This window comes from Parasteatoda tepidariorum, chromosome 4, assembly GCF_982258835.1.
Source record: "Parasteatoda tepidariorum strain Cologne lab strain chromosome 4, Ptep-v5.0, whole genome shotgun sequence".
Taxonomy (NCBI): domain Eukaryota; kingdom Metazoa; phylum Arthropoda; class Arachnida; order Araneae; family Theridiidae; genus Parasteatoda; species Parasteatoda tepidariorum.
Window position 1 is genome coordinate 56,775,385 of NC_141758.1, and position 15,375 is coordinate 56,790,759.

Genomic DNA, 15,375 nt, shown 5'->3' on the forward strand with positions numbered 1-15,375 from the left:
GCCAAGCTTGTTGGAAATGCAAGAAAATGAGGCTTCAGTATCAGAAGCAGTTTTGCCGGATTTTTCAGCTTTTATGACCTTTGCTTGTTCTCTTGTTTTGATCTTCTTTGATGTAAAAGGCCATAGAAAATTAAGCCATGTCTTTTTCTTTTCTTCTTTAGTGCTGACACTGCGTTCTCTAGACGATAGGTCATCTTTACCAGCAGCTGTGTCCAACGCTTTGTTTTTGATCTTTTTCTCAAAAGTGAAAGGCCATAGAACACGCAGCAAAGACTTTTTCTTCCCCCCTTTAGTGCTTGAACGGTTTTCAGGTGATGATGTATCACCATTAACATCCACTGCGCTAGAAGTTTTATTTTTCAACACAGGTGCTTCTCTATTGTTGTCCAGGTCATGAACCCAAGGCGCCTCAAGCTCCTCCGAGTAAAATTCTCCACTTTTTTTCAGTTGCAAGATATTCGCAGCTTTTTCCATTCTCCCCCTATCTGTAACAGGATGAAATAATTTATGTTGATAAAGGATATCTTTGAAAAAACAAAATTTATGGTAGTAAGTTCTAGAGTACATCATGTACTGTCACTCAGAACTGGGGATTGTACCTTTGAAGGAGTTAAGAGGTTTAAGTATCTAGGTACGCTTGTTACCAACAAAAATGAGATAAAGGTTAAAGTTAGAAACTGACTTTTGATGGCCAATAAGTGCTACTTTGGTCTGAGGAACCAATTAAAATCGAAATTCCTCTTCTTTGATACAAAAGTAAATCCATACAAAACCTTAATCAGTACAATTATTCTATATGGTAGCGAGACCTGGGCAATTAATGAAACAGAGGAAAATAGACTACTCATTTTTGAAAGAAAGATCCTTCGGTCAATCTTTGGAGCAGTTAAGGAAAATAATATTTGGAGAAGTTTATATAATCACGAGATGTACAATAAATATAGATTACCTAATATTATGGAGGTTATTAAGACCTACAGGATCAGATGGCTGGGGCACGTTTTTCGGCCTGAAGATTTGGACCTTGTTAAAAAACTTACTTTTTCGAAAATTGAAGGAACTAAAAGAGGAGGAAGACCAGCTACAAGATAGTTGGACAGTGTTGAGAAGGACTTAAAATTGTTGGGAATAAACAGGTGGAAAAATCTAGCTCAAAGCTGGAGGCAGCTAATTGAGAAAGCCTTGGCCTGCACTAGGCTGTAGGCTAACGAAGAAGAAGAAGAAAGGATATCTTTCGTTAGAACAAGAGTCACAAGAGTAAATTAATATTAAGAACATCTGAATGACATACATTTGTAAAATACAGTCATCAGAATAAAAAGAACATAATTATATTAAAATAAACTTTTCTCCAAATGATAAAATATATAATAAAAAGAAGAGTTAGTGGGTGAGTAAACTGTACGCGCACTGTACGACAACAGTACACAGTTGGATACAGAGAAGCATATGAAAATAATATGGAGTTGAAAATTTACCTAATTTATACTTACATTCGGGAGGTCGAGGTCTAGGATGGTTAATCCTCCCCAACTTCCAATTCTTGATCAGTACTTCCTTGTACAAATCGCTCATTTCGCAAATCAAAATTTAAATGTCTTCAATCGCTAACATTCAAACAGATTCGAATGATTAATACCATTGTTGATAATGTCTTTTTCAGCTACGAATAATGTTGAGACAATACCGTGCAGTACTGATTGTTATACTATTGCATTGTTATGAATATTTCGTTTTCATTGTTCCTAACAAATAGATGTTATGATGCAATAGGTGATTCAGAACATAAAAGAAAACTTCAAACAATAATGCAAGTAAAGGGATTTACATTTGAATGATTTAAAGTACTTCTTTTATAGAAAAAAAAATACATTGAGATTTAGTAATTGTAACAATTGTAATTGTTGAGTAATTGAGCTATGGGGCTTAAAAGGAGTTAGAGTTGGAAAAATTTGCCTGACTCAGACTTCGGGCAATTAGAAGTTAGGCTCTTCATGTTAAAAATAAAAAGAAATTTTTGATCTTATAAATATTAATTAGACAAATATGTACATAACTACGCAAACAATAACTTTGCTAAAAGCATGCGATTACGAGTATTACTATTATAGCTTATCTTAAGCTTACTTTATCACATTTAAACGTTTTTGAACACAGAAAATTTTTTAAAACTATTGAAAAATCGATATTAATAAAATATTTAATAGCTATACATTTTTAGTCATAATTTCAAAGACAAAATTTATATTGATATGTTGAAAAATGAACTAAAAAGGTATAAGGAATTTAATTTTTCCTTTGTAATAGCTTCCTAGTTCAAGAACATAATCTCTATCTTCTTGTAATAAGATATTTATATATGTAGAAGTGCACGTGTTGCATTTTGATATCTAGCTCTTTACTTTAATGGTTTTACAAGAAGTCTAAATTAAGTAATTAGACTTATTTTTTAATAATTTTTTATTCGAATTGAGTTGCAATTCAAGATTGTCTTTCACGAAATAATTTCTTTGGAAAACCATACGTCGTCGGTGACTGTACTTTCTATCCTATTAGCAGTGCTGGAACCCGAAATCTATAATAGCCTTTATCTGGTCAGTTACAGCATTTTATTCCTCGTCGACCAAAGACTCTCCGCGTACAAAATGATGACTGGTGCATCCTAAATGTGTCGGGATGACAAAGTCTTTGAAGTTCCTATAACAAATAAACACCTCTGGGTGTACTGGAGCTGAGATTGATCATGCTCTGGTTCATGTCAAAATCACGATCTTTGGATGAATGGATGGTGTGTGAATATGTCCTATCTTATATATGTTTCACAGACTAGGGAGGTTTCACAGACCATCACCAACAGCCTTTTGTGCAGCTCTAGTGCAACGTAAATAAAAATACCTCACCGTGCATCATTTTTAGTGTTTTCCAGTCTTTCAAAATAACGTTCATTGAGATGTATTTTAATTCGAGAGAAAAAGCTCAAAAGGACTCAAGTCAGGGGAGTAAAAGGTTAAGGATCTACAACAATTTGTTTATTTGACAAAACGATAGTAATTAATATTGCTGTGAAACAAATGCTTTGACGTTTTTCATGATTGGTCTTACAGATTTCCCTTTTCTTTTTCGTTGTTCTAATTCAATTTATTTTTCAAAAAATTCAATTTATTTTTCCTATTTAAATCATTCTCCAATCCTTATGGTCGTCAATCAACTGTCTGAAAACTCAAGAACCCGGGTTCTGTAAGCATTTCTATCAGTTATTGTAATTGAAGTCTACTCGATGCCTGATTTATCCTCCGAAAAATCTTTTCCTTCTGGAAGTATCTTAAAATCACTGAAAAACTAGAACCTATTGACCAAACAATAACTCCTGTAGCCTGTTGGAGTTTTGAAAAAGTTAATTACCCAAGTCTGAAACAAAACCTGATAGCACACCGTTGCTCTAAAATTAATGTCGTTCATTTTTAGATTTGAAGGCTTTATACTATTTCGTCAATTTCTACAAAAAAAAAAAGGATTTTCCTTAAAGGTAGGAAAATTAATTTTTATTCTAAATATACAGCTCTATAATTAATTCTGAATTCCATTGATATTTATCTTATAATAAATTTTAAATACTACTACTCACTACGTATGCAAAATACCTTTCTATTTTTTTTTTAAAAAAGAAACAATTAAAAACTTTTTCATTGAATTTTTTGACATCCGATTATTTTCTATAAAGTAATGGAAAAAAAATATTGGTGTCACGATTCTAATGTTGATAGAATATTTGCGATCTTATTTGCAAGAATAGAGCATTTAGCTTAAAAAATATTTCGCAAACAAAATTACTTCAATATGCTAAAAACTTGCTTCAAAAATGAATAAATAAGTTTAAAAAACTTATTTAATCTTTATTTTTGTTGTAAAAAATATTAGCGCCTTTTGATAGTTACATTTGGATATATGTAAATTATATGCAATATATAGATTTGTTGGATATATGCAATATTATAGATTTTTTCTATGTAAATATAATATTACTATAAGTTATATAATAATAAATATAATATAATAAATATATTTAATATTACTATAAGTATTTTTAGTGGTCAAGGCAATTTTGTTTTTTGTAGAAAATTACAAAATTTAAATAAAATTTGCGGTTTGTTGTTTTTTCTAAAAATCTTTTACTCAATAGAAATCAGTTATCTAACGCTGTTCGTATATAATCGTCCAATAAAAATTCTATTCTCATTTTTCATTTTTTAATGTCTGAAAGTTACTTATAAAAAATAGGGTTTTTTTTGTGTTACAATGGCTCAGCTAACAAATGAATACCCAAAATTGACTTTTTTTATTAGAAAAAATAAGTTTTAATAAAGAGGGACTGTGTCTGTATGACAATAAATTAAATATAGGACTCAATTGAGAAGTTTATTTAAGTTCAGTTAGAGTCTTTTGATAATACTAACTTTCTAAAAGCAAATTAAGTGCCAATTTTTTGCAAGTTACTAATCAAAGGGCCGGGATAGTCTGGTTGGTAGAGCACAGGGCCCATGTCCAAGAAGTCGTGGGTTCGATCCCTGCCGGCCGAAGACTCCCCGTGTAGTAAATGGTGACTGATGCACGCAAAATCTGTTTGGGTCACTAAGTCCACCAAGTTCCCATAACAAATCAAACCTCTGGGGGTACTGATCCAGGTGCACCCTTGTCTTCTGGATTGGAATCAAAATTACTAGGATACGGAGTTGAACATTGGTAGTCGTAAACCCAGAATTGCGTCGGATGTTCAACCATGGTTATAAAATATGAAATAAAGTCACTAATCAAAATGCGTTGTAAAGCTTATATCGGCATAATATTTACCGTTTGTTAGTGGTAAGTAGCAAACAAGCCAATAAACAGCATATTATTATCGTTGTTATTGTAGTTGTCTTATGTCACTGACTAACCTATTTTATAGCAGAGGGGTGCGCTTTTTCTTGTTTTCAAGCGGTGCCATCTTTGGCCAAGAATTCGACTTCTGTTACGCAAGTACGTCACAGCCCATTTCACAGGGAAGACGCATTTACACATCTTCCATCCATCCACAGATCATAATTTGGACATGAACCAGAGCACGTCCATGTCCAATCTAGTACCCCAAAGGTATTGATTTGTTATGGGAACTTAGAAGATTTTGTGACCCCTACAAATTTAACGTGCACAAGTCAACTTTTTGTAAACTGGGAGCCTTCAGCAGGTGGGGATCGAACTATAATATTATTAAGAATTTAGTTAAGCTTTTCGATGCAAATTCATTTCTTAAAAAAATTAATAAGGTTATGGTCATTTATTTTAGAAAATCATTATATTTTTTAATTTAAAATAAAAATTCAATATTTATTTTAAAGGTTTTAACTATTGTATGTATTGCTTTTTTTAATAACTTAGGATTTATAAATTTTCTGTCGAGATGTAAGACAGTTTCGGTTTCTGTGTGGAAATATTTCTTAAACAAAAATGCTGAACTATTGTGGCTTAGTGTCTGCTGAGCCAGATGTGCCTTAGAGTCTGCTGCCTTAGTGTCTGCTGAATGAGCTGAGAAAGCTGTTTAGGGATATTAAGCATGGCAACGCAAACCCCTACTAGGCCGTTTATATACATTTTATTAGTTTGTAAGCAATTGATTAGTTAAATAAACTAATGATTTCTCTCTGGACAAAGTGGAAATCAATCAGATTTCAAACCTACACCATCAAACAAATAATATTTTAAGTATATTTGATGCTAAATTTAAGAAGAAATAACAATCCTTGTAAGCTTATGATTAATTTTTACAGACGTTTCGGGGAAAAAAAACATTCGCCATGAATTATTTTAAACTCAAATATTTTTTTCAGTGTTTAGATTTATTCTGTTTTCAGCTACGTATAAAACATTCACTTGCTTTTTTTCTTCTTGAATTCAGAACAGAAACTCTGCCAAAGTAGAATACCTGCTTTTAAAACCAAAACATGTGAGGATGAAACTAGAAACATAACAAAATACCGCTACGATAGCCGATTCGGGTGGAGCAGTTTATGGAATAGAAGACAGACTAAGAGCTCCTGCTTGAGTATAAGCATTGCACACAGGAGTCTTTTAAATACAAATTTTGAGAAAAAATTTCCGGAATTTACAAAGAAGATTTATCGGGGAAATATTATGGATTACGTCAGTCATAGCAAATGGATGAAGCAAGCAGGTATATACCAAGAAGAGAATGCAGCGGGCTTCAAGCGATATGCTCAGTAAGAACTATTTTTGCATTGTTAATATTCCGTGTATTGTTCGTTCACTAAGAGTTTGCACTTCTCTCGCCTACGTCACATGACATACGATTATATTACACTGGACAAAATTAACAGATGGAAAGCATTTTCGCACATTTATTCGCACATGCAAGATACCCGCACACCGTTCCATGTGTTTGACAATGGTTCCGTGAATGCCCAGAGGTACAGAGTAGGAGGTCCTAGAGCCCTATGTGCGTCTTTTCAGGGGCACTGTTGACCCTGAGTTCATTTTTATGGACGACAATGCGCGACCACATAGGGCTCTCATGGTTGATGCGTATCTGAAAAGCGAGCATATTCAACGAATAGATTTTCCAGCCAAATCCCCTGACCTGAATCCTATCGAACATGCTTGGGATGCTCTTGGGAGAGCTATTGCGATGCGCCAACCTCCCCCCCCCCCAGAACCATTCTGGAGTTAAAAATTGCTCTGTTGGAAGAATGGGAAGATCTTCCACAAGTCTTCCTGTCAGGGGTGACCATACACCATACTAGAGGCAACACACACTGTGCAAGCCTTACTTTTATTGTCATCTTTTATAAGTTCAGACTACATTGGATTTATTGGCAATAGGTCTTGCCAGTGAATGGTTGTTTTGTTTTGCATACTTTATTATCATGGAATAAGCTATATCCATGCCAAATTTCATTTATTTATATTCAGTATTTTTTGAGATATTTGGGAAAATGTCTTCCATCTCTTAATTTTGTCCAACAGTGTAGTTCACTATTTTTGGAAGAAGGAAGTGAACAATCATGAGAAAGGTTGCAAATTGGGGACAAAAATATAATTTTAATTATTTTGATAGAGTCAAGTTCTTCTTATTATTTTTTGAATCAAGGTTATTTGAAATTTATTAAGCAGTATTTATTTAGCAGTAATTCTAGTAATATTTAGGATTGGAAAAAACGTAGATTCTGTTTATGTGACCGTAAACACCTGCTAACTAAGGACTAATTTCTAAATTCATTACAAATTCGCTATTCCGAAAATTTTGGCAGCAGAGCAGTTTTAGAAAAAAATAAATTTAAAATAGTAATACCATATGCAAAAAAAAAACTTTAACTCTCATTTATTATTAGGTATTACAATAAATGAAACTAATCATTAATTTTAACCAGCAAATTGCTTTTTTTTTCTTAATTTTACTATTAACGAATATAATCGTATTCTTTTTTTTTATTTTACGGATAAGTAAGAGTAATTTTTCATTCAACAAACAAAAACATTATAAAAATCCGAAACAGTTTCATAAAAAAATATTTATTGAAACAAACTTGAAAAAAAAACATTATTTTTAAGCAGAGTATACATCACAAACTTTATTTACTTGTGCCCAAATAAAATATAAATAGTACCTAATTGCATGCTCATTAGTTTGGCTGGCTTTGGCTAGTCGATACGAATTCTGCTCCCGGTTCGCACCAACCACAGTGCTGACTTAAAATATTCTCAGTGGTAGACGGATAATGAGTTAGAATCTCCTTGTCGTCGATCAAGATTTTCATAGCTTCTCTCTCCATCTAAAACAAATGCGAGTTAGTTCCAAGGCATGTTTCTTCCAGTGTTTGATCCAGAAGTTCCCTTGTCTTCCGGATTGGCTTCAAAATTGCAAGGCTATGAAGTTAAACATTGATGGTTTTAAACTCAGTCATCTTTTCAACATCGCTTATAAAATAAAATTTAATAACTAAACTATATGTTACCTGTAATTTTTTGTCTAATTAATTTACATCAAATAAAATCATTAAAACACGTCGAACCACCGCCTAAATCGGAAATTATGCATAAAAATTATTTCTTCGAAAAAATTTATATCCTAGGTAATTTTTCATCGAAAGTTTTGAATGATATCTGAATACCCCCATACTTCCCGTTGCTACACAATACCACTTGTGTGAATAAGTACAAGTAAAAAAATAGTACTTTTTATACATTGCAATTCCTGAAGTGTTATTCCTACGGACTCAAGTTTGGTCTGATTTGTTTAAAAACAATACAATGCGTAGGAAATAATTCAGATGTCTAGATTTCAGATAAATAAAATGGGCAAGTTGGAAATTATATTTTTGTACATACAACCAATATAGCTTCTAAGCTATTAGACTTATTTCGAACTTGATCTCATTCGATTTAGAGTAAAAGCGTACAACGGAAGCAATGTTTCACTTCACCAACTAAAAAAATACTAAAAAATAGTATATTTATACATTGCGATTCCTGCAGTGTTAATTTCTATTGACTCAAGTTTGGACTGGTTTGTTTAAAAAAAATACGATACGTGAGAAATAATACTGCACTTGTCTAAATATCTTGATTTCAGATGTATAAAAAGGGCTAGTTGAACATCATACTTTTTGTACATTCCACCAATATGCCTTTTAAGCTATTAGACTTATCATCTCATTCAATTCATCGTAAAAACAATGCTTTCCTTGATCTTTATTTTTATTGACTTATTCGATTCCACCCCCCTCAAATCACACTCATTTCTTTCCAAAATGGGGGAATCGTATAGCAAAGAGTCGGAAGAGTTTTCAGATATCACTAATAAGGACGTAGCAAAGCTTTCTATGAAAAATTTACGATATTTGCTTTTCCTTAGAAAAAATCTAGTTTTACTGGACTTCATGTTGATTTTTTTTTTCAGAAAAAAAGTAGTTTTGACTTTACCGGAATATAAAGAAGCCCTCGCTAAAATATGTGAAGACTATGGCTTGGATTATTGGGAGGTTTTGATTAAAATGACAAATGTTACTCCCAGAAGTTAGTTTCCTTTGTAATTTTCATTGCTATTATTTTATATATCAATAACATTAAATAAAATAATAAATAACATATAAAATGATATTATATAAATAATATTATTTTATTTATTATTATATCGAATACTATTTTATCAGATATAACTAAATAAAAATATTCAATCAATAAATATGAAGTAATTACGGTTTCATCTAAATTAAAGTTCTGAAAATGTACGAATTAATTAACATTTTTAGTAAGTTAAATCTTGGAAAATAACTTTATTAATTAATCACATTATAAGTTGTAGGATATTATTAATATATTATATTACATAATATTATTATAGTACAAATTATAATATATTATAAATATATTATATCAATAATATTATAATATATGAAGATTTCCTCAATATTTTTGCTGAATTTTTTAAACCAAGAAAAAATCTTTTCTTGTATTTGAAGCAGTCAATGTTAAAAGGGGATATGATACAAATCTGCACTTTCGAGAAAAACTAAAATAACTGTGTCATTTATGAAAAGACTATTTTAATTGTTTTCAAAATGTTGGATTCTCTTCTTCAGGCAGTCAAAATTACTCGGTATTTGATATTAAAAAATGAGTATAGCTGTTGGAACTGTGCATTTTTGAATTTAGCACATATCCCCATTTAACATTGACACCAAAAAGAAAGAAAGGAAAAAATAGTTAAGGAAGAATTATCCTTTTATGTTAAAAGCAATAATTTAATTTCCCAAACAAATATTTTGACACATTGTAAAAGTTAATGACAAATCATTAGTAGGGGAGAGTCGGATAGCTCCGCCCACTTAAGGAGTATTGCTTATATTTCTATATAATATTGAGTAATAATCAATATTTTTGTATGTTTCTATTGTTTTACCATCTAATTAAATAATGCAAAAAGAATAAACCAAAAAAAGAATAGTTTAACTTAAAAAAATAGAAATTTAAAAAAACATGTTTTTCAGCTCTTTTCAAAATGTGCCGGGTAGCCCCCGCCCAGTTACAAAAATTATGTTTTCTGACTGTTTTTTCAGGTGTAAATGAAAGTGACCAATGTATTGACAATATATAAACCTCATTTATCATTTTTATCACAAAATTATTTTATTTATTACATATTTATATACTTTTAGTGAATTCTATCATTTAATAACAGCAATATTTGTTGTTAAAAATTCTTATAACATTCAAATTTGAAGCAATAAAATAATAATCTTTGCAACCGTACATTTATCGACGAAATAAAATTGGGCGGTGCTACCCGAAATCCAATTTTTTTGTAAATTTGTAATTACTCTAACAATTTTTCACATATAAACTTCTTTCTTCGCGCAAATTAAACTTAAGACTACATACTTTAATGCTGTATGTGTAGAAAAAAATTATTCCTTTAGTATTAAAATGAAGTTTAATCGAAGCATTCAACCAATTTTTCTTAATTTCATGACTACTGTATTCAACATATTTTCAAAACTATTGTTTACCATGTTAACAGCTGCATAAATACTTGAAACTTTGAAAATAATCTTTTTTTAATACAACAATTAATGTCCAATGGCCCATTGACTTGAAAAAATATTCTATATATATGAAATTGACTGTGGGTGGGGGTACCCGCTGGGCGGGGCTACCTGACTCTCCCCTACATGTTATCAGTCAATAGTGTACTGAAATTGTTCATTCAGTCTCAAATCCCCCAATAGCTGTCTTCATTGAGATTTTGTGTAACTGAGTTAGCTTCTGTTTGAGTCTTTGGCCATCTCTACAATATTGAATCATTACCAACAACATGGTTCGAAAGGGTTCTCAGGTCATCCAATTTTTTGCTGTTAATGGGTGCACGTCCAACTGGATAAGCTTTAATACTTGGGAAGGGACATCCTTTTTAGTTGCCACCAAAGAGAATGTGTGGGATACGAAACTGTTGATGTACTTACCGCCTTACAACCACTTTTCCCGGTACATCATGGCTGTGTGAAAAATCGCGATTGCTGTATGAACGTGTCCTTTGTTTCGTCAGTCTTATTGTTTCAGTGGCATTGTTATGTTGGTTACAGATGGAAAACTGTTGAGCCGCAACTATTTATTTCTCTGACTTTCCAGTGGCGTATAAAATGCGCCACGCTTGTACTTGTGTTGAAATATTCAGCGCGTGCAGTTGAGTGTTAAATAATAGTATCAAAGTTAATAGAACTCACTTTGTTACAATTACGAAAACATAATATTGATAAGCTTTATTTGCGCGCTGATTACGATAATTATTAACGCTATCGATTATTGTACAATTATTGTAATCGGTTCTCGATTATATGATTTTACATGACTTTTGCTGCAGTTATACCAAGTCAGTGTGGAAATGGGGCATGTGCTACTCATTTCCCTTTTCAAAAATGAAAAAATAAACTACTGGGTGACGTTACCTGAGATATAGCCATGATCCATCTCCCGCTCATACTCTGAACATTGCGTTTACCTGTACAGATTACAAAATCAACAAAAAGCTTATTTTCGTAAAAATGTTACTCATCCTCTTTTAACATTGACAGCTTCAATTGTTTTTATTAATTTTTTTGTCAATTATTGCTCCGGTTTATCATGCATTTTCTTTTTTATGATCACAAGTTTTATTTCTGAAATTTCTAAGAAATAAAAAATTATATCGTAGAACCCCTGTAATCCTAAGTGATTGAGATCATTTACTAGTTCGTTGTACCGAAAACTCAGATTGTAGAAAATTTTGATACGAATACGAAAAAGAAATGATGCATTTTCTTTTATCATGCATTTTCTTTTTTATGATCACAAATTTTATTTCTGAAATTTCTATGAAGTAAAAAATTATATAGTAGAACCCCGTTAATCAAAAGTGATTGAGATCATTACTAGTTCGTTGTACCGAAAACTCAGATTGTAGAAAATTTTGATACAAATACGAAAAAGAAAGGTTGCAGGTAATTGGAAATTGTGAGAATTTTGTCATTGTAGTAAAATATTAAACGCTCTCGATCTAATTTTCAGTATCATATACCGATTTTTTTCAATCCACATACACGAAATTTTGCCTCCATTAATATTATAGATATTAAGACACTTCCGGAGATTATTTAATCTGAAACTTTTGACTAAACTCTTAAAATATCGGTTTAATTTAGAACCATATTATCGGTATTTTGAACCATAATATTGTAAGTTAAACTTGTAAGTTAAGGTGTTAAATTGAAGTAAGTTTTCGTTAACTTTGAATCATTGTAATTAGGTTCAAGAAGAATTTGTTAGTTTGATAAAATGGTTCAAGATAGCACCTGCGTCATATTCAGTTCACGCAACTTTGCGCGATTTGCATTCCGAAATTTCTAACGTTGAATTAATTTTTCTGAAAATATAGAAATTATTTTATACTTCACAAAAAGAGCTAGTCTAACAAATTATCTAACAGTTACATCACATTATCGATTAGTCTGATTTCCGGTTATATCGGTAATCGCCAATGGTACCTAATACAGGATTACTCAATATTTTTCCTTATATCTCTCTGAACTGAAGTGTCAGATTGGTTAAATGTGCTGAACTGTCGTTATGATGGATTAGTTAGATCGCTAGTCTGGTTGGATTATCCAATTATATCAAACACAGGATTGCTCAATGGTTATATAGTTCATTATATCTCTAGTCTGAACTGGAATGACACGGTGGTTACAGGCATTGAACTGTCATTATTAAGGGCAGATTATATTGCTAGTCTGGTTGGATTATCCAATTATATCACACACTAGGATTGCTCAATGGTTATATTGTTCATTATATCTCTAGTCTGGGCCGAAATGCAACGATGATTAAATGCACTGAACTGATATTATGAAGAACTTATTATATGTCTAGGCACGTTTGGTTGGATTATCCAATTATATCAAACACAGGATTGCTCAATGGTTATATAGTTCATTATATCTCTAGTCTGAACTGGAATGACACGGTGGTTACAGGCATTGAACTGTCATTATTAAGGGCAGATTATATTGCTAGTCTGGTTGGATTATCCAATTATATCACACACTAGGATTGCTCAATGGTTATATTGTTCATTATATCTCTAGTCTGGGCCGAAATGCAACGATGATTAAATGCACTGAACTGATATTATGAAGAACTTATTATATGTCTAGGCACGTTTGGTTGGATTATCCAATTATATCAAACACAGGATTGCTCAATGGTTATATAGTTCATTATATCTCTAGTCTGAACTGGAATGACACGGTGGTTACAGGCATTGAACTGTCATTATTAAGGGCAGATTATATTGCTAGTCTGGTTGGATTATCCAATTATATCACACACTAGGATTGCTCAATGGTTATATTGTTCATTATATCTCTAGTCTGGGCCGAAATGCAACGATGATTAAATGCACTGAACTGATATTATGAAGAACTTATTATATGTCTAGGCACGTTTGGTTGGATTATCCAATTATATCAAACACAGGATTGCTCAATGGTTATATAGTTCATTATATCTCTAGTCTGAACTGGAATGACACGGTGGTTACAGGCATTGAACTGTCATTATTAAGGGCAGATTATATTGCTAGTCTGGTTGGATTATCCAATTATATCACACACTAGGATTGCTCAATGGTTATATTGTTCATTATATCTCTAGTCTGGGCCGAAATGCAACGATGATTAAATGCACTGAACTGATATTATGAAGAACTTATTATATGTCTAGGCACGTTTGGTTGGATTATCCAATTATATCAAACACAGGATTGCTCAATGGTTATATTGTTCATTATATCTCTAGTCTGAACTGGAATGACACGGTGGTTACATGCATTGAACTGTCATTATTAAGGGCAGATTATATTGCTAGTCTGGTTGGATTATCCCATTATATCACACCCTAGGATTGCTCAATGGTTATATTGTTCATTATATCTCTAGTCTGGGCCGAAATGCAACGATGATTAAATGCACTGAACTGATATTATGAAGAACTTATTATATGTCTAGGCACGTTTGGTTGGATTATCCAATTATATCAAACACAGGATTGCTCAATGGTTATATTGTTCATTATATCTCTAGTCTGAACTGGAATGACACGGTGGTTACATGCATTGAACTGTCATTATTAAGGGCAGATTATATTGCTAGTCTGGTTGGATTATCCCATTATATCACACCCTAGGATTGCTCAATGGTTATATTGTTCGTTATAACTCTAGTTTGAGCCGGAATGACACAGTGGTTACATGCACTGATCTGTCATTATTAAGGACTGATCATATTGAACGTCTGTCTGGATTATCCAATTATATCAGACGCAGGATTGCTCAATGGTTATATTGTTCGTTATAACTCTAGTCTGAGCCGGAATGACACTGTGGTCACATGCATTGAACTGTCATTATTAAGGACAGATAGTATTGCTAGTCTGGTTGGATTATCCAATTATATCAAACACAGGATTGCTCAATGGTTATATTGTTTGTTATAACTCTAGCCTGAATCGTTGACACAACTGTTAAAGGCATTGAAATTGTGAAGGACTGGGGTGGCTCCCTCTGGTGGTGGTTTGAACTTATGTTCACACGGATGGGTACAAACTCTTCTGAGAAGTAAAGGCAGACTACATTGCTAAAAAAAACGGTTCATCACGAAAACGTTTAACACCTTAACCTCCATGGCGATCCTGGTTTCTGTTACGGGATTGCTTTATTTAAATCTTTAGATTAATTAACATGATATACAAACTACAAATAAAATATACTTATCAGAAATGTTAAGATAATGGTTGCTTTTTCAACATATGTTATCTGGGTTATGGAGTTAATAGGGATTTAAATGTTATACTTTATATGAAGGGCATAGGACAAATGTATTGATAAGTCATACTTTTTTCAAATTTAACAATTCTACACAGAATTATTTATTAGCATTGTTTCCATACATATACTTTGCAAGTTACTGGGAATCCCGTTAATGAAAAAAAAATAAAAGCAGTAATATTATCACTTAAAAATAGTATTGTTTTCAAAAAGGCTCTACTGTAAAATTTGAAAATGTGGCTTATTATTATCATGCCCAATGCCTTTCGATATTTTTTCACATTATCTGAATTATTTCCTTTATTATAGGTGACATTCATTCGTTTTCGGACGAATCTAGTGACTAAAGTGAGAAATAAATAGTGAAATACTGTTATTCAAGGTCTTATAAAATTTCTATTACGTTACCTAAATATATATTTTTTTACTCAATTTCTAATGATTTTTAATAAATTTCTTTTGTGTAA

The 15,375-nt window shown here is 31.9% G+C and overlaps 1 protein-coding gene across 1 annotated transcript in view; it reads left to right on the top strand.

Annotated features, from left to right (window-relative positions):
* The window catches only part of LOC107440993 (uncharacterized), a 52,966-nt gene extending 37,591 nt beyond the window's left edge, over nt 1-15,375 (top strand). The window contains exons 10-12 of the mRNA XM_087162174.1: nt 5,933-6,254; nt 8,951-9,066; nt 15,218-15,375. Coding sequence (XP_087018300.1) covers nt 5,933-6,254; nt 8,951-9,066; nt 15,218-15,255 — 476 coding nt within the window. The 3' untranslated portion in view covers nt 15,256-15,375. The remainder of the gene's footprint in view (nt 1-5,932; nt 6,255-8,950; nt 9,067-15,217) is intronic.